The sequence below is a fragment of the Meriones unguiculatus genome, chromosome 3 (genome assembly GCF_030254825.1).
Source record: "Meriones unguiculatus strain TT.TT164.6M chromosome 3, Bangor_MerUng_6.1, whole genome shotgun sequence".
Classification (NCBI taxonomy): domain Eukaryota; kingdom Metazoa; phylum Chordata; class Mammalia; order Rodentia; family Muridae; genus Meriones; species Meriones unguiculatus.
In genome coordinates, this window is record NC_083351.1 from 34,134,769 (window position 1) to 34,158,985 (window position 24,217).

General features: G+C 41.7%; 1 protein-coding gene across 2 annotated transcripts in view; it reads right to left on the bottom strand.

Annotated features, from left to right (window-relative positions):
• Nucleotides 1-6,251: 6,251 nt before the first annotated feature.
• Ercc5 (ERCC excision repair 5, endonuclease) overlaps nucleotides 6,252-24,217 on the bottom strand; it is a 34,458-nt gene continuing 16,492 nt past the window's right edge. The window contains exons 8-15 of one of the 2 annotated variants that reach the window (XM_060379814.1): nucleotides 22,987-24,036; nucleotides 16,662-16,909; nucleotides 16,210-16,329; nucleotides 15,873-16,086; nucleotides 14,619-14,763; nucleotides 8,831-9,033; nucleotides 8,339-8,421; nucleotides 6,252-6,871 (exon numbers count right to left, since the gene is read on the bottom strand). In XM_060379814.1, coding sequence (XP_060235797.1) covers nucleotides 6,338-6,871; nucleotides 8,339-8,421; nucleotides 8,831-9,033; nucleotides 14,619-14,763; nucleotides 15,873-16,086; nucleotides 16,210-16,329; nucleotides 16,662-16,909; nucleotides 22,987-24,036 — 2,597 coding nt within the window. In that variant the 3' untranslated portion in view covers nucleotides 6,252-6,337. Of the gene's footprint in view, nucleotides 6,872-8,338; nucleotides 8,422-8,830; nucleotides 9,034-14,588; nucleotides 14,764-15,872; nucleotides 16,087-16,209; nucleotides 16,330-16,661; nucleotides 16,910-22,986; nucleotides 24,037-24,217 lie in introns of those variants that run through there. The other variant, XM_060379816.1, reaches the window with a different exon arrangement.

Here is a 24,217-nt window from a genome sequence, read left to right on the forward strand (position 1 = left end):
GACCTAAAGATGCTAAACACTAAGGAAGACCCTAGAGAGGATGCTTAATTGCAAACAGGATAGACTCCAGAAACAGTGAAAGAAAAGAAACAGAATGGGAGCCTACTATAGAAGATCCTCTGAAAGGCTCTACCAAACAAGGGATCTAAGCAGATGTTGAGACTCATAGCCAAACTTTGGGCAGAGCGTAGAGAGTCTTACAGAAGAAGAGGGAAGTGGGGATAAAAGGACATGGAGGTGACAAGAGCCCCGCAAGGAGACCAACAAAGGTAAAAAAATCTGAGCCCAGGGGGTCCTGCAGAGACTGATGCACCAATCAAGGACCATGCATGGGGAGGACCTAGATGCCCTGCTGAGAGGTAGCAGATTGGCAGCACAGTCTCCATGTGGGTTCCACAGTAAGGGGAGTAGGGTTGTCTCTGTCGTTAACTCAGTTGCCTACTCTTTGCTCACTTGACCCTGGCAATGCAGCCTTGCCAGGCCACAGAGGAAGAGGATCCAGGCAGTCTTGATGAGACTATGAGCAGATGGCAGAGGAGGAGAACTCCCCCTTTCAGTAGACTAAGGGAAGAGGATGGGAGGAAGAGGGAGGGAGGGTGGAACTGGAAGGAGTTGAGGGAGGGGACTTCAATTATTACATATGATGAATAAATTGTGAAAAAGTTTAAAAATAAAAATAATCACAATAATGTGTTTGGTTTACGGCATCTGTTTTAAAATGCCATTTTTGAAGATCAAAGAAAAACTCTAAAATCATGTATTTTCTACAGATTAATTTATTATTTTCAGTCAAAATTACACATAATGTATCATCAGGATCACTGATGTTCAATGTATTCTTTAAAATATTGGAGATATTTTCAAGTTAGTAAACACAAGCCAAAATATAATATGTAATTAATAAATTCTAGTTCCCTTTAAGGCATTAATGAAGACTAATATTATATGGTTTTTATATTATATTAATAGTTTTGTCTATCTAGGATTGGTCAAATTACAAGAAGAAACAAAATTATTTACCTTTCTGAGTTTCTGGGTCCATCAACTGATGAATTAATGAATAGCAATATGCTGATGTTTTCTTGATCATGTGCTGAACAATAAGCAAATACACTAAAATATCAAATGCCAATAATTAATTCAAAAATGTATAGTAAGTGTACTTATACCTACCTAATAGTTTAACTTCTGATGTAGCTGAGAAAATTATAGTAAATATCATTACCAAATTAGAATGTCAACTAACTGACCCACCAAGTGGTGTTTTGGGGCAGCATCTACCTCATGAGTCCATCCAGGCAAAGGTTTACAACAAGCTCAAGTACTGTCTGCCATTCAGTCAGAGCAGGTAATTGGAATCAGCTTAAATGAGCTGTTAGTTAGAAAACAATTAGATATTTCTACTTCTCAATTTGACTTTACATGACAAATAACCCCACAACTTCCATAAGAATATAACACTTTCTTCCAAAGATCCTGTGCATGTTTCCCAGCTACCATAGTTTCTTTGTGGCTTGCCTCTGTAAGTTAGAAGCCAAACTATTTCCCTACAGTTTACATACAATAAAAGCAAAAGCTAAATAAAATCGTCAAAATAATACATATAAAAGAATTAGCAAGACATTTTCCTCCTCTCATTTCTCATAAAGAAAGCAGTCTTTATTATACCTGTCCGCCTTGAGATGAGTATTTGGTCAATATTAAGACTGGACATACCTAAAAGTGTTAGCTGAGTTTACAGAAGGTGAAAGAGCACCATCCACAGCTAGTGATTCGCTGCTGAAGGCTCTGGTGGTGCCTGCAAGGCTGTCCCCAGGGCTTGTAGTTCACTCCTGCATACCCTGAACAAATCCAGGCAGAAGAGATTAGAGTCCGACAGCTGTAGCCTCTGTGCCTCTGACTGTACAACAGTGACGTTGCAAAGCTCAGAAAGCAAAGACTGAAGGACAGTAGGAATGTTCCATGACTGCCTGAGAAGACAGCTAGAGCTCATGAATGCACACTGCTCCTGCGGTGAGAACGCAGGCTCCCTAGAGGAAGCAAACCAAGTTTTCAATTCCAAGAGTTATTCTAAGACTCTGTGCCTATGACGTCCTATGAAATAGAGACCGTGTACTTTTTATGTTACCTATCTGGGTGTGAACACAGCTTTTCGAATCCAACAACTACACCAGCATGTGTGTAGCATTACTCTGTACCCAAAAATCACGTAACATCAATTCCTTCTCACTGGGGCCGAACAAGACGACTGGGATGTGGTTCTCTGAACATCTACACACCAGCATATAGGCCAACACCTCAGTGTACATGTAAATTCCCTTTCACTGCTAAACTAGCCTTCAAGTTGCAGGAGAAATCAAAGCCAAGCAAGACTGTGCACCCAGGGGTATGAGTACAGCTTCTAAGAAATACTTTTATACCATGATGTACAGAGAGCTGATGAGGTCTGGGAATCACAAGGGCCAGTTTTTAATGTTCATGTCAATAACTACTTATGACTTGGGGTCATTTGCTTACTGTATTTCTTAGCTTTCCTCATTTATAAAACAGGATTAAAAAAATCACATAATATATACTTGGGGAATAACTGTTTAGGTAAAACATTCCTGGGAATTCCAAAACCTTGAAGAATGGACACTACTTTGCACAGGCAATTTTTTTTTTCCAGAGGACACACTCCCTTTTTGACCATTGAAAACAAAAATGAATAATGACTTGATAAATAAAATTACTTACCTCTTTCAGGGAATTATTTGAAAGATCGTGAAATCCTCAGTGCCAGATTTACAAGATGCAGAACTCCCAAATCAATTATGTTAACCAACATGACAATAATCATTTGTTACACCCTGGAGTATCTGGATGTATTCCTCTGGCTGTGCCTTACAGAAGGCTTCTGACTCTATTTAGGAAAGGAAAAGTTAAACACATACACAGGTACATACACACACACACACGCACTTATTCACACACTTCTGTTTCATGATATCACAGAACAACCAAAGCAGCCAAAAATTCTAGTAGTTACCGATTACTGGTTGCTGGGGTTTGGATGTGTGATGCTCCCTCACAAGATAGTGTTTGAACACTTGGTTCCCAGCTGGTTATACTCTGTGAGGAAGTTGTGGAACATTGTGAGGTGGGTCTCTCCCTATTCCTCCTACTGGGTTGCCTCATCCAGTCTCCATGTGATGGCATGTGCCTGGTCTTGTTGTAGCTTGTTATGCCCTGTTTGGTAAATGTCCCTGCTCTTGTCTGAGTATGGGGGTGGATCTGGGGAAGGTGGGAGAGACTGGGGTGAGTGGGGTGAGGGGAGAGGGGAAACTGCATCAAGATTTAATATAAGAGAGAGAGAGAGAGAGAGAGAGAGAGAGAGAGAGAAAGAAAGAAAGAAAGAAAGAAAGAAAGAAAGAAAAAGAAAGAAGAGGTGGGTTCCCATTGAAGGAAATAGATTGCCGAGGTGGGACTTGAACAGCCCAGCCTGAATTCCAGCTTTCTCACTAGCCCTGATGTGAGCACACTCCTGCCACCAGGCCTAGCTCACCATGATAGACTCTATCTCCTCAAAATCTGAATTAAAGTAAATCCTTTCTGGAGCTGGAGAATGGCTCAGCAATTAAGAGCTGTTATTGGTCTTGCAGATGACCAGGGTTTGGTTCCCAGAACCCAATATGCTGGCTCATAACCAACTGTATCTCCAGTTCCTGTGCCCTCTTATGGCTCTTGGCTCCTGAATCACATGGTGCACATAAAGTCACCAAGTCAAGCATACATACTAATAAGTATTCTTCATGTTTCCATTAGGCTTTTACCATAGCAATAAGAAACATTAACTCCCACTCTGGTGAAATATCTTAGGAAATACTTTGTACTTAGCAGAGCATTATCTGTTGCTTGCAGTCAAGAAAAGTAAAATTCTCACACATAGGAAGACAGTTGCCTTTTTCCTCACCAAAGCCATCATTTGGCTCCCTGAGTACATGAGCATATTTCTGTATTCATAACAAGTTTGTGAATCCTGTGGGTAATTTCATCTACTTAGCCTTATCCAAGAGGCTTGTCATCCCTATTTTTGAGCAGCTTCCTATGCCTTTATTAAACACTTCACAGTCTGCACAAATCTGCACAGTAGAGAAAAACATTTCCTCAAGGCAATTGATTTCCTGACTCATACTGTTTAAAGGGAGAAAATGTTAATGTTTGATAGGAGGATCAGTGCTAATTCTACTTGTTCGTGGGTGACTCAGTCACTGACTTGGTGTTAAAATAGTAGAAGCTTGACTGTTTAGATTACCAATGTGGATCGCATCATCATGGCAGGCCAGCCAGGCTAAGTGCAATAACCATCTTGTGGTAGGTGGGAGACGTGAAGACATAGGACTAATGTCAGAGTGAAAATTTTGCCCATCAGACCCCCAGCAGGGCAAGCAGGGAGGAGCAAGTCAATATTTCTAATATTTTAATTGTATAAGACGAAGAATCCAATAAGGTGAATCCACACCTTAGCTCCTCAATTAATTCAATAAAGAATATCTCTCAAAGTTCAAAAAATAAAAAAATAAAATAAAATAAAAAGGCTAAGAAGCCAGAGAAAGGACAACAGACAAGTATCCCAGATCACTTTGGGCAACCTCACAGGACTGGGGAGACAAAAGAATGATATTTGGGACAGATACAGTAGCTAGGAACCGCAAGCCCAGGATTCTGGAAAGAATAGGTAGCCACAGAAGCCTTCAGTATTGAGTTTATACTCAAGAGTTTGCTAACTAAACTGTTTAAGGGAATGAAGCGTATTACAAAAGCAAAGGGAGACAAAGAGCAAAAATGAGAAGAAAGAAACACCCAGGCTTCTAGCAGGTTCTTCTGGAAGCCATTTCCTAGGCATGAGGAGAAAACAGAAGTAGAAGCCTTAGCAAGAATGCAAACCAGCCCTGAACCATAGAAGAGGTGACCTCAAGCACTACTGCCTCTCAACAGACTTTCTGGACAGCTAGCCAGAAAAACTTCTCCGGCTTTTAACACAGAAAGTCCAGCCACCAAAGTTCACCAGCAAACTAAGAAATAGTATGAACTTACAGGTGACCCAGACACAGACTTTAAAAGAACTGTGTTCAGGATGATAAAAATAAAGAACTGAACGATTTATTTTAACAGTAAAATACAGATAAAGCTGAAGAAAAGATTAATGAGCTGAAAGGTTACTTTATGAAGTATACCATGGTCATGATTCTAACAAAACTATAGATAGACCAGTATGTTCTAAATAACAACGTGCTTTTGCTATTGTCTCAAGAACATTAATTTATTTTATAAGTAAAAAAAAAAAAAAAAAAAAAAAAAAAAAACACCCTTGAGATTTTTTTTAGCATTAACCTGTTGATTCAAAACAATGTCCTTCCATGATCCAGGCATGAGGCCCTCTTCTGCTATCTGCTTGGGACAATAGTGGATGGCAGGGACTGAGTTGCTGGAGCTGCCAGACTGGACTGAGAAGTAAGGATATTTTTCTTCTTGTCTAGGTCTGACTGGGACCTAGACGAACACATATAGAGAGAGCACTCACCAACAGAAATCCCTTCCTTTTCCTTAATGTGGGTTCAAACCTTCAGACATGCTAAGATAATAGAAATGATGATAAAGTAGAAAACACCAGAAAAAGTGTAGCACACTGAAACTCTGTCCAGTTTAGCATCCATGTTTTAAAAACCACAGTCTGCCCCTCTGTTGTCAGGCCTTGCGAAGCTGTTGACTCTGTGAGGCATTCTAGGGTAGAGTAGCACCCCGGGTCTGCAGTTCATGAGGTTTGGCATTATCCAAAATATTTAAAACTATTTCAATTGTGGACCTGTTACTAAAGAATATTTATGAAATAAAAATAAGTTAAAAAATAAGAACTATTTATGAACAGTGATCCATAGGCCTGTACTAGTCGCTACACATTAGCAATACTGACAGTGTTTACAGTAAGGAACATTCTGGGACTGTTCCCAGTGACCCACAGATGTGCATTTAAAATTCAGTCCTCAGCTGTAAGTATGTGCCTACCCCTGTAATGATAACCCAGATGAATTGGCCTGGCTACCATGGATATGTGCACTACAGTTTGACCAAAACATATGTGTTTCAATTCTGTGTGTGGACAACAATATGAACACTAAAACATATTGTTTTTATGTAAAGTTTTTCTATACTTTGATTTTTAATAACCTTTACAAATCAAAAAATAAAATAAAATAAACCACACATTCAAAACCGATTGTACAAATAAATTTAATCTTATGCTCTCAATACATAACCATTGCAAGCACTATTTTTCAAATCACTGGCTTTTTAAATTTTAGGCTTTTCTTTTTCTTCTCCTCATACTCTTTAGCGTCCTCCTTTTCTTCTCAAATACGGGTCTAGCAGTCACGAGGACAGCCTTAGCTTTGTCCCCGTCGTCCTCACTGGAGCTGCTGGTGGACATATAGCCATCCTTCCCACGAGGCTTTAAGTCTGGCAAATCTGAGCAACTGACTGTTGACGACTCAGCTGATCGTCTCTGCTGTGCACTCATCACAGACGAACCTTCTGCGTCCTCACTGGAAGACTCCCCGGCTGATTCTGAGAGGCAGGGGGCCCCCAAAAACCCACCATTTCCAGAAGGCCTCCTTCTTTTGGGGACTGATGTTTCTCCTGGGTTTGACAGGCTTCTTTTCTGGGTTTCTCCTTTTGCTTCATCAATCTCTTTCTCCAGCTCACTGGCTGCCTCTTCCCTTTCTTTCCTTAGCATACATGTCACTGCTCTGCTCAGCCTCTGGCTCTTTATGTGTTTGGCATCTTGTTTTTCCTGTTGAGCTAATCTGAAAAAGGAATCAATTCGTAGCTGGGTCTAAAATAAAAAGAAACAGTAAGTCAGGTAAGTGAGTAGTTTCTAGGCCAAATCAACAAGTTCAAGTGTGATCACATTGGATTACTAGTTCCAAGAATTTAGATTCATGGCCTCCCAGAAGGCAGTTCTAGCAGTAAATTTTTTTTGTTTGCTTTGTTTTGTTTTTGTAACAACTGTATCCTTTCCTTTGACAGCAACATTTTCAGAGTCTGTGCCTAAGTCATTAATGCCTTTTAAAAGCCTTAGCATTATACAGAGTCTTCAAGAGAAAACCTTGCTGATGCACTAGGAACCATTAAAAGCCACACAGGAAACAGAAGTCAAGCCTTTAGTGCAACAAATCCACTGCTGAGAAGACACCTTAAACCTAGTGTATGTCACAGCATTATTCGTAACCGCTTGAGAACTAAAAGCCCAACAACACAGAAACAGTCAATGTGAACTGTCCTGGAAGGTAAGCTGGTCCTCTGAACTATAAAAAGCGATGCAGTTCACAGAAGCTGGGATACGCTGAGGAGCCGAGCAGAAGAGGAGGCCCGCACCATCAACAAGTATTTACGCAGAGGAGCAAGTCAGCGTGGTAAACAGAGACAACTAACCCATGTCAACAACCATTAGGAGGGAGACAGCAGTTTTAATCTACATCTTTGCTGTCTATATTATCTGTACTCTTTAAAGGAAAAAAAAATGCATAACGGAAAGGGAAAATATATTACAATGGCATTTTTCTGAAATTAAGGTCACTAGAAAATATTTTTATTCTTAGTTAGCTTCTATTTCTGGTGGCTAAATGTCACCAGGCAAACAAAAGGAAAGCCCTGGGAATATGTCTTAAGTCACTTACTTGTATTGGATTTTTTTCCTAAATTACCCAAATTTATTAGATACTGATTTCATTGTCTTAAATAGTGTAGTTTCATTTGTAGTTCTATGCATGTTTCATGACTGTCTTCTGAGATGGAGGAAGGCTTATCCGATGTGAGCAGAACACATGAATACGACAAGCAGATACCCATTTAGAAGAAAGCCATATAAAAGGGAATTTTCCTCCTCAAAAAACCCTCTTGCAGAAATGTTACTACAAAGACCAGATCCTAAGTTGTAAATTAAAATGTTAACATCTGAAGAAGCTTGAATGATTAGAATTGTTTTAGAGTGAATATTTCCTGGGCTTTTAAAAATTAAAGATATCTCCAGGGTAAAATATTTCATCTCAAACATCTTACTATGAAATCATTTATTAGGCTAGAATTTTTTTCAACATCAGCATAAATAAGGACACTGCAGCACTAACAGTGACATTAAAAAAAAAATGGATTTCGGGCCCAATCTCCCCTGTGGTTTCACTCTGCTCTTTAAGGTGTCATGGTTTCAAGACTTCAGTCACCTGCCCTGAAACAAGACTGTTAACTGGACCTTAGCAGCTCCTACCCTACTAACTGCGACATAAAGAAAATGCACAATTACCTGCTGGACGTTCAGCTGCTTTAGTACTGGGCCCAGGGATTCATCTGTCTTTGTGTTGTTCCAGCCAAAATACCTCTGACAAAATGTGCTCACAGTTAAGAATTACAGAAGTTTTTTTAAAGAGACTTAACAAGTAATTTTAAAAAAGTTTAAGAGCCAACCATTAATGCCATTCCCTGTCTCCCAGAATAATTGCATTCATAGAGTGAAGTGGTCAGATAAAAGGCTTGTTTCAAATAAAGATCCTTACTGAAGGATACTTGCCTCATATACATGAAGCCCTGAATTCATTTCCCAGCACTGGGAGATTAAAAAAAAAAAAGTCCTCAGTAAAACTGAAGAGGGAAAACAACTATGAGGGCCTCAGATAAATAGAACATTGGAGAAGAAGAAGAGGAAGAAGAGGAGGAGGAGGAGGAGCCAGGTTCCCTAAGTTTTAAACCCAACAAGTCTGCAGCTTAATATTATCATAAATTTTAAAAAAGGAAGGATATTCTCTAATCCTGTCGACATCAGGTTTGCCCCACAGAAACGATCTCCTGGAGTCGTCGACTACAGGCCTGAGATAAGCATCTGCAACTGCGGGGTTGGGGAAGCCTGGCATCAGCTGCAACTTCCGTAATTTCTTCTTCACTTTGGTGTCATGGGGATTGGCAGCGACCTTCTTGCTGTTTTGAGCTTCCTGCCACCACTCTCTGCAAGGTAACAGGAGCAATTACTTATAAGGCAGGGAGACATTACAGTTGTCACCCTGGAGGGAAAGAGCTAAATAGAAAGTTCAGAAATGCAATTTCAAGTCCTAATTCCAGCACAAATGTATGTGATGTAGAATACAAAGCAACAAAGGACAGATCTTACACCAGGTTAAATATTTCACGTATATCGTTACTCTCAGCTCTCAGAAGAAGAAATAAACTCACAAAGCGGTACTTTGCTCAAGACTTCACTGTCAGCGTCAGATGACAAACCCCCCCCAGGGCTTCTGTTCAAACCACAGTAGCACAAAGCAGCAACTTCTCTAGGCCTCTGGTCAGTGAAGTGAAAGGTACAGCGGATCCAAAATGTCAGGCACATAATCGTTGTTTTAGTGCAGATGTCATCCAACACAAAGTAGGCTATGAAAGACAGGGGGCGTATGTGCAGAAAGAGATGGTAGGGCCTTTTAATTTATAAATAGTAGCAAGAATTATTGTTCTCTGGTGGGTTGGGCAATGATCTACGCAAAAGCAGGCTGTTAATTTTGATTTTTTTATATTAAGTCCACTTTAAAATTTTTCCATCTTAATGATAATTACAGCAAATTCAAGAAAGACACACTTTTTTTTTTCTTTTAACACTACTCCTCTGATGACGAAATCATCAGAGGTGATAACTATGGGGTGTTTAATAAGCCTGTCTACTTCCTGTGTCTGGAAAACGCTGCCATTGGAAGCAGCCACCAGGCCTTGAGGAACCTGTGCTCACACAGAGGTCTAGACAGAGAAGACCCAAGGCCTGCCAGTCTGTCGGCCTCCTAACTGATATTGCCTGCCATGTAAAACATTCAGCAGGCCCTTGAACTTTGAGCTGTTCCAAGCCAGAGAACAGGAACAAAAGACTTCTAAGCAAGCCTCAGAGTCAGGAGCAGAACCACCACGTAATACTAGTGGAGGCTTTGGAGTTTCAAGGTAGGTAACTGCAACATGCCGACAGGAGACTGATAGAAAACACCATCAAAGTTCAAACACGCTCCTCACCTACCCGATCATTCACTGGATCCTGAACGCCTACCCCCCTGTTCTAGTTCTTCAGGTATTATTAGTAACAGGAACTGGGTTTCAGCCTGTAGAACCTCACTGAGTGACTTAGGAGTGCCACCTAGAGTTCAGAAGTCTAACACTGGTCTTCAGCAATACCAAAATCAAGGGAAAATAATGCTTTCTTTTCTTTTTAAGATTTTTGTTTGTTTTGTTTTGTTGAGTGTGTGTGTGACATATGTGCAGGTATCATGACCTGAAGTAGCTGTGGAGACCTGAACTTGAGTCCTCTAGGAAAGTGACAAATGAGTAAGTATACAGACCATAGAAAAAAATGTTTTCTTAACCAGTTTTACAACATAATATACACACCTTAATGTAAAAGAGACAGGCACTGCAAAGGAAGATGGGAAAACAGGGCTGAGTCTCTCAACCAGGCTGGGAGGACACAGTAAGAAGTGGCAGCCACTGTGATGATCCTGAAGAACACGTGCTTGGAGGAGGAGCTGTCACTTCACCTCAGCTATCTTGAGCTTACTTAGGAACAACAGGGGCACAGGATCTTGAGCTCCTTTTTTCCTTGAACCAATCAAAACATTTGGGGGAGACCACCCCCGATTTAAATGCTAGTGGCAAAAAACAAAAAAATCCAAAGTGCTGTGCTCTGCTAGATTCCTACCTGTCTTCCTAAATATTAGCTCTGCTTTATACTACACTCCAGACTCAAACAGGAAGGAGACTGTTCAGCCAGTCCAAGAAGCTTTGACACCAAAGCCAGAGAAGTCCCTGAAGCTGACTCTACAACATACAACAACATTCCATTGCTTTTTCAAACAAAAACAAACAAACAAACAGCCTATCAGGGAAGCAGGTAGACTAACAGAACCTCTTCACCTCTCACTCCATTCCTTCATTCCTCCAAATCCAATCCCCCAGTCTCACCGCAGCTCTGCAGCAGAATACCTGCTTCATTCAGCCTTTCTTAACCCCCCCCCCGCCTCCATCTGCAATAAATCATACAAATTCCTCCACAATCTCCCTCCCCCTACTCATTACTTTATCCCAGCACCCAAATCCAGGAAGCAGTACCTGGGAAACCATACAAGCCACTCCAGCTGGGAAAGCAAGTAGGCTAACTGCAGAACTTCACCTCTCTCTGCTCCTCCAAATCCAATCCTCAGCTCTGTAGCAGATTACCTACTGAGGCCTCCCTTCCTCCCTGGGCCCCATCTCCAATGAATCTCACAGATCTTACCTTCTAAATTCGCTTTTTCCTGCTCATTGCTTTATCCCAGCCCCCATCTCCAGTAGGCCTTGCTTGAGAACCCACAGGTCATTATAGCCAAGGAACAAGGTAGCCTAACTGGGGACCTTCACTAATCCCTCCTTTCCTCTTATCTCTGAGCAGCTCCCTGATATACGCCTCCATCATGTAGATCTTTTCCAACCTTCTTTCCACTCATCCTGCCATCACAGCTCCCAATCCCAGCAGACTTCTCTGAAAACCATTCAGCCAAGCCTGTCAGAGAAGCCAGTAGCCAGTGAGGTAGGTAAGCAAGCCTCAGGTCTTCACTACTCCTCCTTTCCTCCGTATCCAATGCCCCAGTCTCACTCCTAGTTTTGGAGCATGTTATCTGTTATGGCTTCTTCTCACTCTCTGCCCCATTCTCAGGGGACTAAGCAGATTCTGCTTTGCTCCCTCCTGTGGACCTTCCGCACCCCCACCTACACCCACAAGTCCACTCCCACTCCTAAGTGTCAGCTTCCAATACTCAGAAACACATCCTGCCTTCTGACTCCTCCCCTCTTTCCTGTCCTCTGGCTCCTCCCAGCTCAACATTGTGTCTAGTTGCAGGAGATGAGTGGGAGAAGAAGGGGAGAGAGGAGAGCAGGAGAGCAGAGCTGGAGGAGAGATCTTGGAGGACGTGGAGCATGAATCAGACCTAAGATTTCACAAAAAGCAAGTATAATGTGGGAAATCTAAATGTTAGGAAACTGAGGGTTTGGAGGCTTAGGAGGGAGTAAATATTGCCCAGCATTGTGTTCTAGGATAACTAAAATCCCAGTCTCTGTGTAGTGATTTGGTTATACAGCTGTTTAAGATTAACAGCAAGCTTTACTAGAAGATAAACCTATAATAAATATTAATCGTCACCTACAACACCCAGGGAAAAGAGGGTGAGAGGAGTGTCCTTTTCTTATATACTATACCTTCCAGTTTAGTGTGTTTATGGATTCCTGAGTGTGTAAACAAAGGGTCTCTGTTTTCCTGTGCCTGCTCTTAGGCTCTTTTCCTTCTGTTTGTTTGTTTTGTATAATTCCAATGTGTTAGCTTTGTTTTAATTTATTTTATTATTATCCCATAGAAGCCTATTTGTTTTCTAATGAGAGACAGAAGGGAGGGGGGGAAGATCTGGATGGAAACAGCTAGGAACAAAGGGAAGAGAAACAAATTCAGAATATATTATGTAAGGGGAAAAAAACCCATTTTCAATGAAAGGAAAAACAACATAAGAAAATAAAGCTATAGTACACAATACACCAGCTACCATGCATGTGTGAATGTTATGTGCATGTGTAATGGGTATAATGTGCATGTAATTGCAGCTTCTTCTAATTAATTGTTGAGTAAAATCATCTTAATGCATACTTTGCAATGTTGCTATGATATATTTCCTCATTTGTGGAAGAATGTTATTTGCAGCTATATAGTTCTTCACCAACCATGTTTGATGAGCTATTCCCCGAGTGTGTCAATAACTTAACCCCAGTATGTCAGCTTCTCAGCAAGAGAGGTGCAGTAAGAGACAGGAAGCATGAGGTGAGAGCACCAGCGTGTGCCCTGAGGCTGCCTGGAGCCGGTGATCGCTGCAGTCACACACTGCATCTTAGTACTGACTCTTCACAATACAAGAGAACACAACTGAATTAAACCCATTACCTGTGGCAATCTGGTGTTTGCAAGGGAACCTTGTAACCTTGCTAACAAACTAGACAACGATGAATTTTACCTTCTAAAGAGATGAATTCATGTTATATGAGTCATATTTCAAGTTTTTTTTAATGCCATTGAGAAAAAAAGCCAAAAAACAAAACAAAATAAAAACAAAATCCCTACTTTCTGAGTCAGTGGGATGAATGAACAGGTAAAGTTGTTTGCTGCCAAGCCAGATGACCTGAGTTCAATCCCTAGGACTGGCACGGTAGAAACAGAACTGACCCTCATAAATTGTCCTGACTCTCCACAATGAGATAACTCAAAGATTAAGAGCACTGGCTGCTCTTCCAAAGGACCCAGCAATTCTCAGGACCACATGGTGGCTTACAACTATCTGTAACTCCAGCTTCAGAGGATCTGGCACTGCATGCTTGTGATAGACATACATCCAGGTAAAAAAATATATATACATAAAAATAAATAAATCATTAAAAGTAAATACATAAACATAATTTTCAAAACTACTTTCAGAGACACAGCTCCTACCAATTCTGAGACTGGGAGTCTCTGACAATTAATATTGATTATAAAATTGACAGGCTCTAGATTCCCTATGGACAGAAAACTCTGACTATGTCTGTGACAGAGCTTTTAGGCTGAACTAACTTGGGTGTGAAGATCATCCCTGTAAATATGGCCAGCAGCATCTGGTGTTCTGGGGTCTAGACTGAAGGAAAAGGAGAAAATGAGCTGCACACAGCATTCATTTCTCTCTGCTTCTGACCGCCATGCCCCTAGCCAAAGTAGACTAGACCACTGAATATCAGCCAAAATAAATAAATTTAATGCTTCCTTAAGCTCCTCTGTCAAATACTTGTCACAGCCCATGGTGAAGAAATAAATACTTGGTCTCCAAAGCTCAGAAAGCTACACCTCAAGTACAGCACACCTCTGGGTCAGCACATGTGTTTTCAGGACAATGACGTTACCATGTTAGTTCCTGGCCCTGGCCCTCCAAGCATGTTTCTGGTTGACTTCTTTCATAACACTGAACGAGTGGTGAACAATTTAACTGGCAACACTGAATGATTTCATTTGCTTTTCCAAAACCCATTATCCGATTCCATAAGGAAACCTGAGTGTATAGGCTGTAACTTCTCACCTTTCCCATCCCTAAGGCCTGTATATATGACTCATTTTAGCCATTCTACAACGATCTGAATGAACTCAGAGGCAGCTCACACACTAACAAGCAATGCAGAACTGGCTTTGTGTCCCTGGACTCGGAGAAGCCAGGCATGACTAAAATGAAACCAAAACGGACTGAAAACAGACTCCCCAGGGCCCTAGAAGCCACAGCTACTGTCTCCCATTGCTCCCTCAACGTATGATGATGGGATACCTCATGATCTTAGAAACAGATCCCAGTTGTGGTAGCACACACCTATAGTAGCAGCTACATAGGAAGCTGAGGCTAGAGGATTGCAAGTTTGAGCTCAGCCTAGGCAACACAGTAAGAGCTCAGCTTAAAAAAAAAAAAGAATCCATTTGTTAGTCTGAGTATTTATATATATACCTGAATTAGAAACATGAAGAAAAGCCTTACGAGAATTTTAGGAGTGGGTCCAGGCCTCGCCCAGGGAACTCATTGAGAATCTCCATGGCTGTCACATTGCCGACTGTCGGGATCCCTTCAGTATAATCACTGCCCAGTAGATAAGCCAAGTTGATTAATTTGTTTCGGTCCAATCCTGCATAAATAGCAACAGTTATATTTAGTATTTTTATAAACTGCACATGCTAAGCCAACATCCAAAGACACGTTTTATTTAAAAATAGGCTCATTCAGTAGCTATCACTCAGCTGAGCTTTTAAGTTTTAAACATTCTTATTTCTCTACATTTAGTGATCCTGCCTGCTTCCTCCACCCACAAGCATAAGCATTCCATTACCCACTGAGCGCCCCTGCCGACCTATGCAGTGACCCTCTCAGACTGAACTCATCTCAATGCTCCCTTCTTCTCTTCCGCTGTATGACTGGCCTAGAACCGGGAAGCTAGAACCCCTCCTCCCACGCTCCTCCCACACCAGGACATGCACACTGCTTTCCCTGCTGCACCAGACACTACAAGGCTTCAGTTTCCTCTCTCCAAGGTTAACGATTGATATCACTCCCCTCCCCCATTTCCATTGGCCCTCTTGGCTCCCTAGAGCATGTGTACAAGCAAGCTTCTGTCGCAAGGTCTTGAAATCTTTAAGTTTCTCTGACACGACCTTTGTCAAATGTGTATTTATATTTTCTTGCTATTTCCTTAAGGAGCCTGCCCTAGGCTGCCTCAAACAAAGCCTTCCCTAATGACACCTCTGTCGGGAGCAGCATGTGCTCTCCTGCAGCTGCATCTCATTCTGGCTCTGCGTTGGTTTTTTCTATGGCACACATCAGCTGTCAGATTATGATTTGTTAACATGGCCAGCATATTCCTCTTCCACTAGGTTGTTTCATTTTTAGCTACTATGCCACTGTCAAGAATGACTGGCACATGAGTGTCAGTGTGCATTTCCCAACTGATTGGATGAATGGTGTGCTAAATGTCAGGCACACTCATAGCGGCAGAAGCAGCAATGGCTCCGCTCTATGAGAACATCTCTGGCTCCCTGTCAAGTAAGAATTCAAATAATTCTGTCAGATGATTTAACTGCAAGAAAGACGCAAGGATTTTAACTTCCTAAATCCGACTTTTAATATCCTAGGACATCCCATTTTATTCATGCATCAATTAGTTCCTTGAAAAGAAAAGCCATATGAGTCAAATCTTGAGGATCAACTGTGGGCAGTGATCAATCACACTGTGAGTCCTACCTAATTGGTTGTGGAAGTCTACGTATTGGTAGTACTCTACAAACTTGTTTTTGTTAAAAAAATTCTTATAGACATGCCGAGCTCCAAAGAGCCATATATCGCTATCATCAGTGATGGTTCCAGAAGTCTGATCGGTGAGGTCCAGGATGGCACACTGTGCCTCTGCCTCCATGGGAGCCTGGATGTAGGGAATGCCGAATAGGCGCAGGAGTTCCTGTAGTAAGAGAAAACACATGCAGGGAAATTCACTGTGGACCCTGACCACGGGGGGTGTGACATTGTCACACAGCTTCTCCGGGGACAACTCTAAGGAAGACCAAGCTAAAGTCAGACTCACCTGGCTTTCCAGAAACATCTGGCCTGTTACAGAGGCGGCGATCCGCTCTTGCTGCTGTTTTTGAGCGTTCAGTGAATTCTGTTCCGCTAAGAGGTTACTCTCCAGGGCATCTAGTTCCTCCTATAAAACAGGTTCCATCCGCAGATAATTATAGTTGAGATCCAATTATGTCCATTTGTTGCAGAGAAGCCTGCTTTCCTCTGGCTGAAATGACCAATAAGCTGCTTCTCCTTACAGTGTTTCCACTTGGGATTTCCAGGCAACACTGCCCTCACTAGATCACATTCGCCTACCTAAACCTCAGGTGTAACTTACATTTTAATAGGAAGCTATGAGTAACAAGATGGATTATAAAACATCTAGTAATTAGTTATCTAGCAACTCTCAAAGTCTCACAAGTCACAGGCTTGGCTTCCTTGGCACAAAGTTAAAATGTGGTGTTATACTATTACCAAATTAACATCCTGCCATTCATCGGGTGAGTCCTCAGCATCTCTCTCAGCTTTCCTGGGTTCTTCCATGGCCACGTCCTCACCGTGAGTGCTGTCCCCCAGGAGGCACTCTGTGTCAATGGCGGTTTCTTCCTCCTGAGTTCCCCTTGGTTCCTCTGTACCTTGTTCAGAGGGATGTTCAGAAGCCTCCGATGACTCTGTTTGAAGTTCATCATCACTGACTATACTCTGCACTTCAACAAAACTCCCTGTTCAAAAAATAATGATGTCACTTCATCTACAATGAGAACATTAGAGTCACTCTGAAGTCATCAAAGCTTTCTGAACAGTCCTGAAAAATTTCAGACCCCAATGCAAAGGATTTAAGTATAACCACAAACATGCCACTAGCTTGCTATTCTTAAATACAATCATCACAAATGTCTACCCACCACTTCTAAACAACTTTTTCAGTTAAACAAATTGATCTATTAGGCTTTTGGTCACTAAAAGTATGGAAGGAAATTATCAAAGACTTGCATGTTAACTTTAAAAAACTATGCTCCATTGACTAAGGCTGTTTTTAAAACTCAAAGAGGAGGCCAGGGAGGCAGATAGGCTGAGAACAGAGCTTCTCCCCTTTCTCTTCTTCTCCTCTAGTCCCAATCCTCCAGTCTCATCACCAGCTCTGTAGATCACTTGCTATAGTCTCCTCTTCCTCTTTGACCCCATCCCACACAGATCACAAAGGTCTTCTCCAGCCTCCCTTTCCCCAAATCATCTCAGTCTGCAACAGACAAACTGACAAAATAAGCAGATCCTGGCTGAACACTGTGCTCTGCTCTCCTCCCTCCTGTGAACCCCTTCAGACCCCTGGCCTAGCCCCATTCCTAAGTGTCAACTAATATACAGAAACACATAACACTTGGAACCCCCAGTGGCTACAACTATTAGTTCAAAAGAAAATGTCCAACTAGGCAACACACAGCAATCACAGTCCCAGAAAACCCTGACAGGAAACAGAAACCAAGAAACAAAATGCCCAAACAACAAAGACAAATCCAGATATCAGTACCTAGACCTATATATTCATATCAGTGGCACATTCCTAGATGTCAGCATAACAACACAATCAGTAATAGCCAAGGCACAGAAGACCAAGCAACCTGGATGCAGAGCTTTTCTGCCCTCTGTTCTCCCAGAGCCTCTTTCCCCTGCCCACATCTCCTATGGAACCCACAGACCATCTCCTCACAGCTTTCCTCCCCCAACTCGTAGCTGTATTTCAGTCCAACTCAGCTGGACTCTCCCCCGCCATCCCTCACCTCCCTGCTCAAGCACAGTCCATGCCTGCCAGGAAACCAGGTAACCTGCCAACAGACATTTTCAGCTCTCCCTGACATTCAATCCCTTAGGTTGATCCCTCCTAGGACTGTAAGAGAACACCAGCTGCAGCCTCCCTCCTCCACCAACACCCCCGCCCACAAGTCCTGTGGATCTCACAGACCACCCCCTCCTAAACTCATTCCCCCCACCACTTTTTCCTATATCCCAGGCCCCAACTCAAGCTGGCCACTGCCCAGGCATTCCCTGTGTGCACACTACACAAGCAGGCCAGTAAAACATGCAAAGCACAGCCATCACACTCTCTTAAAATACAGAGAGGGGCCTGAAGAGATGGCTCAGCTGTTACGAGCACCAGTTGCTCTTGCAGAGGACCGGGTTCAATTCCCAGCAACCACATGGCAACTTACACCTGTCTGTAATCCTAGTTCCAGGGGATATCTGAAAGTCTCACACAGACATACATGCAGGCAGAATACCAATGAACATGAAACAAAAAATTTAAATAGATAGATAGAATACAGAGAGGAACAGAAACCAAGGAACAAAACACCCACCCAACAAATCCAGAAGTTAGCACCTAGATCTATAATCACTCCAAACCCAATGCCTAGATGCCAGCATGAGAACAAATCAATAACATGTAGGACAATTATGTCTCCACCAGGGCACAGCCATTTACTGCATCAGGTCCTGAATATTCATCCAACATAGCTAAGCACAAGAAGACCTTAAAACCAACTTAGGAAGATGAAAAAGGTCCTTAAAGAGGGAATGAAGAAATCCAGGAAAACACAAACAAGCAATTGGAAGAAATTAATAAATCTCTGAAAGAAACCCAGGAAAACACAGAGTACGAGGAATTAACAAATCTCTTAAAGAAAGCCAAGAAAGAAAAAAAAAAAAAAACACAATTGACAATTGAAGGAAAAAAAAATTGTTCAAGACCTGAAAATGGAAATAGAAGCAATAAAGACAACCCAAACTGATGGAATTCTGGAAATGAAAACTTTAGGAATATAAACAGGTACTACAGAGGCAAGCTTCAGGCAATGAATACAATACCAAATGTGTGTGTATGTATATATATATATATATATATATATATATATACATACACACACAGTAGGTTAAATCTAAAAAACTACTGATACAAAACATCCAAGAAATCAAGGACACTATGAAAAGACCAAGCCTAAGAATATTAGGAATAGAAGATGGAGAAGAATCCTGACTCAAAGACCCAAAAAATATTTTTAACAAAATCATAGAAGAAAATTTTCCTACCCCAAAGAAAGAAATGTTTATAAAAGCACAAGAAGCATACAGAAAACCAAATAGATTGGAACAGGCTACATAATTATCAAAACACTAAACATAAAGAACAAAGACAGAATATTAAAAGATGTAAGGGAAAATGAGCAAGTAGCATATAAAGGCACACTTGTTAGAATTACCTAACTTCTCAATGGAGATTCTAAAAGCCAGAAGGACCTGAACAGATGTGATGCAGATGCTACGAGGCCACGGATGACAGCTCAGACTACTCAGACAACTCTTATCCTGCAAAACCAATCACCATAGTTGGAGAAAATAAGATACACCATGACAAAGTCAAACTTAAATAGTACCCAGCCCTAATGGGATTGCTAGATAAAAACCCCAACTTAGGGAGGTTAATTACACCTCAGTTACATCTCAAACCAGCAAAATCAAAAGCACACACATACACATTCTCTCTCTCTCTCTCTCTCTCTCTCTCTCTCTCTCTCATACACAAATCACCACTACCAGTACAACCATAAACAAGAAAAATAACAAAAACCATCATTTGTCATTGATTTCTTTCAACATCAATGGTCTCAATTCCCCAGTAAAAAGACATAGACTAACTGATTGGATGTGAAAACAGGATCTATTTGCTGCATCCAAGAAATACACCTCAACATCAAGGATACAGATTACCACAGGGTAAAAGTTGGAAAAAGATACACTCAGTAAACAGACCTATAAAGCAAGCTGGTGCAGCCACTTTAATATCTAACAGAGACTTCAAACTAATCAAAAGAGATAGGGAAAGGCACTAATACTCACTGAAGAAAAAAACCTGCCAAGATGACATTTCAATTCTTTACATCTGTGTCCCAAACAAAAGGGTACCCAAGTTTGTAAAAGAAACACTATGACAGCTTAAAGGACATTGATGCTCACACACCAATAGTGGGAAACTCCAATACCCTACCCCATTCTCACCAATGGACAGGTCATTGTCTTAGGGTTTCTATTGCTATAAAGAGATGCCATGGCCACGGCAACTCTTACAAAGGAAATATTTAATAGGGGCTGGATAACAGTTCAGAGGTTTAATCCATTGTCATCATGGCAGGAAGCATGATGGCATTCAGGCAGACATGGTTCTAGAGAAGAAGCCAAGAGAGGAAAGGGAGAGAGACACTGGGCCTGGTTAGAGCTTCCTAGTCCAAACACTTCCTCCAACAAAACCACACCTACTCTGACAAGGCCATAACTCTTAATAGTACCACGCCCTATAAGCCTATGGAAGCCATTATCATTCAAACCACCACAGTCTTCCAGACAAAAACTAAACATAGAAATGCTGGAGCTAACAGAGGGTATAAACCAAATGGACCCAAAGATATTTATAGAACACTTCCCCCAAAACAGAAAAGAATATACCTTCTGCTCTACACCTCAGGGAACTCTCTCCAAAATACTTGGACACAAAGCACATATCAATAGACACAAGAAAACAGAAGTGACTCCCTGCATCCAAGCAGACTACCGTATATTAAAGCAGATATCAACAACTACAAAAACAACACAAAGCTTACAAACTCATGAAAACTGAACAACTCACGGCTGAATGAAGAATAGGTCAGGACATAATTAAAGACAGAAACTAAAGACTTTCTAGAATTCAATAAAAAAAAATAAGCAGCATACCCAAATTCATGGGACACAATGAAAGCTGCATTGTACTAAGTGTCTATATTAAAAAACAAAACAAAACTGATTTTCTACCAAAAAAAAAAAAAAAATCACTCCCATAGGCAAGACTAGACCTCTGGTATGTTAGAATAGAATCATAAGTGTGTGGATTTCAATAAAGATGGATGGATACAGAAATAAATAGAGCTGTGAGCATGCACATACACACAGTGTGTATATGTGTGTATGCGTGTGTTTGTTTCGTGGCTGTTACTGAGGGAACAGAAAGTGCACCCAGAAGCCAGTGTCTGACTTGTAAGCTCCACAGTTCCTTGATGAAATGCTAATCAAGGGTTCCAAAAAAAGTCAGTAGAAAAAAAAGCCAGTAAGTACAGAAATTATATAAATACAATTAGGAGTTGGCAAAAGCCATAAGAGCTTGCTTAACCCATCACCACCAAAGTGAGGACACTTTGAACAAATATATAGTGTTGGACTGTAACAGTACAGCAATCCATACAACAATAAAAACAACAAAGGAGGGAGAAGGGAAGGGTCTTTACAGTAGGATAAACCTAATCAATGCCCAGCACTACTTGGCAACCATCACAGTAGGCCTCTACCCAGACAGAGACCAACCAAGGATGCTGAAACAAGTGGCAGGAAGTTTGCTTGGGTGCAGCATATTCTGACAGGCCCCAAATTCCTTTCCATGAAACACTGACAAAGGGAGGAAGTAAAAATGTAAAAACCTAGCCAGGAATGGTAGTTCAGACCTGTAATCCCAGCACTCACATGGTAGAGACAAGAGGGTCAGGAGTTCAATACAAGCCTCAGCTGCATAGCAGGAATGAGGGCAGCCTAGGTTACATGAGTCTCAAATAAATAGACAGAGAGACAGACAGACAGATAACAAACTGATAACACAACACAAATTATGTATAAACATATATGCATACAGTTATCTTCATTACTTGAAGTGTGATCTATAAGTCATTTCAAATACTAAATTAGCAAATACATATACACATATATGTAATAAGCACAAGCGTGTGTGTGTGTGTGTGTGTGTACGTACGTGTGTACTTCTATGTACATTCTATCACTATGAAACGAGGTTTAGAGTATTATGTGACTTGCCTGAGGGTACCCACAGTAGGGTACCAGAATGGGGAGGCTCCCCAGCTGGAGATCCCTTCTCAAGACTCCACTGCCTTGTCAATGGTTCTTGGTTGTATCTGTGGGTGCAGTGAAACCAAGCAGAGCATCTCCTGACAAATGCCATAAAGAAACTAGAGTGCCTTTGATCCTGGAGTCAAATCTTAGCAAGCAGAACATAAATAACTAAACTATAAACAATGAAAGGATCACTGCATATGTATGCACAAAAAAATGCAGAGGTTTAGAAAGGAGAAATGTGCATGGAGAAAATGCATGGGAGAGAGAGAGAGAGAGAGATGGAGAAGTGATAGAAAGGAAGAGGGAATGGGGGGAGAGACAGAGACAGAAAATATAAAACAAATGGGACAAAATACCAGCCTTTAGCTTAGGTGTGAATCAGTCAGTATTCTACACTATTTTAATTTTTGTAATTATGTCAAAGTAAAAAGTAAACAAAAGCTAAAGGAAATTCAGCTTTCTTTTATCCAAACATGACACTCCCTACCTCTAAAAGTACCAAGGACAGAGGCTGGCAAGATGCCTCAGCAGTTAAAAACACTTGCTGCTCTTGCAGAGGTCCAGTATCAGGTTCCCAGTGCACAGCTTACAACCATGTGTACTCCAGCTCCACAAGATGTGATGCTCTCTTTTGGCCTCTGGGTACACACATACATATGTGCACAGACACAACCCCCACACATGTAAAATAAAATAAAATCTTCAAGAGTCTAAGGATAGCCCAGCAAAACATCCCCATCTTGGCTGTGTTCCCCTGGAAAGCTCACTTCTCTTTTCTTCCTGGTTCCTCAGCAAAACAGGGCTGCACTATAGGGTCTCTCAGTCTCTACAGACCTGAAGTCCTCCCATTCCATCCCCTTAAAAGAGTACCTACCATCAGACTCGCTTTCCTCAGACTCCACCTTCATTGGTTCCATGGGCTTTGGGATGGAAATCAACTCCCTGGAAGAAGCTTCAGTCATCTCCTGCTGCTGGATGGTTTTCAGGTTATCTCCATGTTCTTCAGTATTAGAAGACAAAGCATTTTCCAAGCTAGCTATTGCCTCTGAAGGGACATGAACTGTATCCCCTGCTTGGAAAGTAGGATTCTGTCCACCTTCTGTTTCATCATCACTTGAAAGACACTTACTCTCAGGTGGGTAAAGACCTTTCTGCAGCTCAGGCTCTTCAGGGTGTGTGTCCACCCTCTGATCAGTACGGGTTCTTATTGGAGGTACCAGGGTCGGTTCCCTTGCACTGAGTTGCCCAGAGGCAGAACTGCATGGAACGTCTGTGAATGCTGCTGGAAGGGGAGCTTGCCTACTCTCAACCTCACACTCACTACTTATCTGAGAGGCTTCATTCACCGCAGGAGTAAGTGGCATTTGTTGCTTTGGAGAATCACATGGATGATAAGCAGTACTAAGAGAATGTGCTGACGCTATCTGTTCTTTTTCACTGCTGGAGCTGGCGACGTACTCCTTTACCACAGTCACACTGGGTAAAGGAGGAACTGTGGCAAATGGTGCACCTCCACCTCTCACTGCAACTCCATCAACGTGCTCCTGGTCTGGATTACTTCCGGACAGTGTTCTCACTTCCAGTTCATCACTCCTGGCACACACTTTCCCATCATCCTCCAGAGCTCTCTGAATAGCTGCAAGGGTCTGCGGCGATATGGCGCCTGAATCTGCAGTGGCCCGCGAGCTCCTCTCCCGAGACTGCCTTGCCTCTCCACTCTCGGGCTCCTCTTCTGAGCTGCTTCCCAGCATGGCAGCCTGAATAGCCAGTAAAGTTCTTGGAGAAGGGGGTGTGGCCTCCGGCTCTTTCTCTGGCTTCACTTTCTCATGGGGTGATGTCTTCACGTCAAAAGACATGCTGTGTTCTTTGCTGGAAGAAGAAAGAGATTCTGAATCCACATCCGTGACTTTCTTAGCTTGAATACCTAAGAGAAATAAAAACATTTCTCACTATGCAATTCACAATGCATTTCTGGGAGGATAAACAAGAGAATCCTGGATCATAAACACAGTAAGACATTTTTATTGAATCCATTCACTAATTCTAAAGTGACTGGCTCTGTAGTAGCTAATCCATTAGAGGCTAAGTACAACTGTTACTACCTA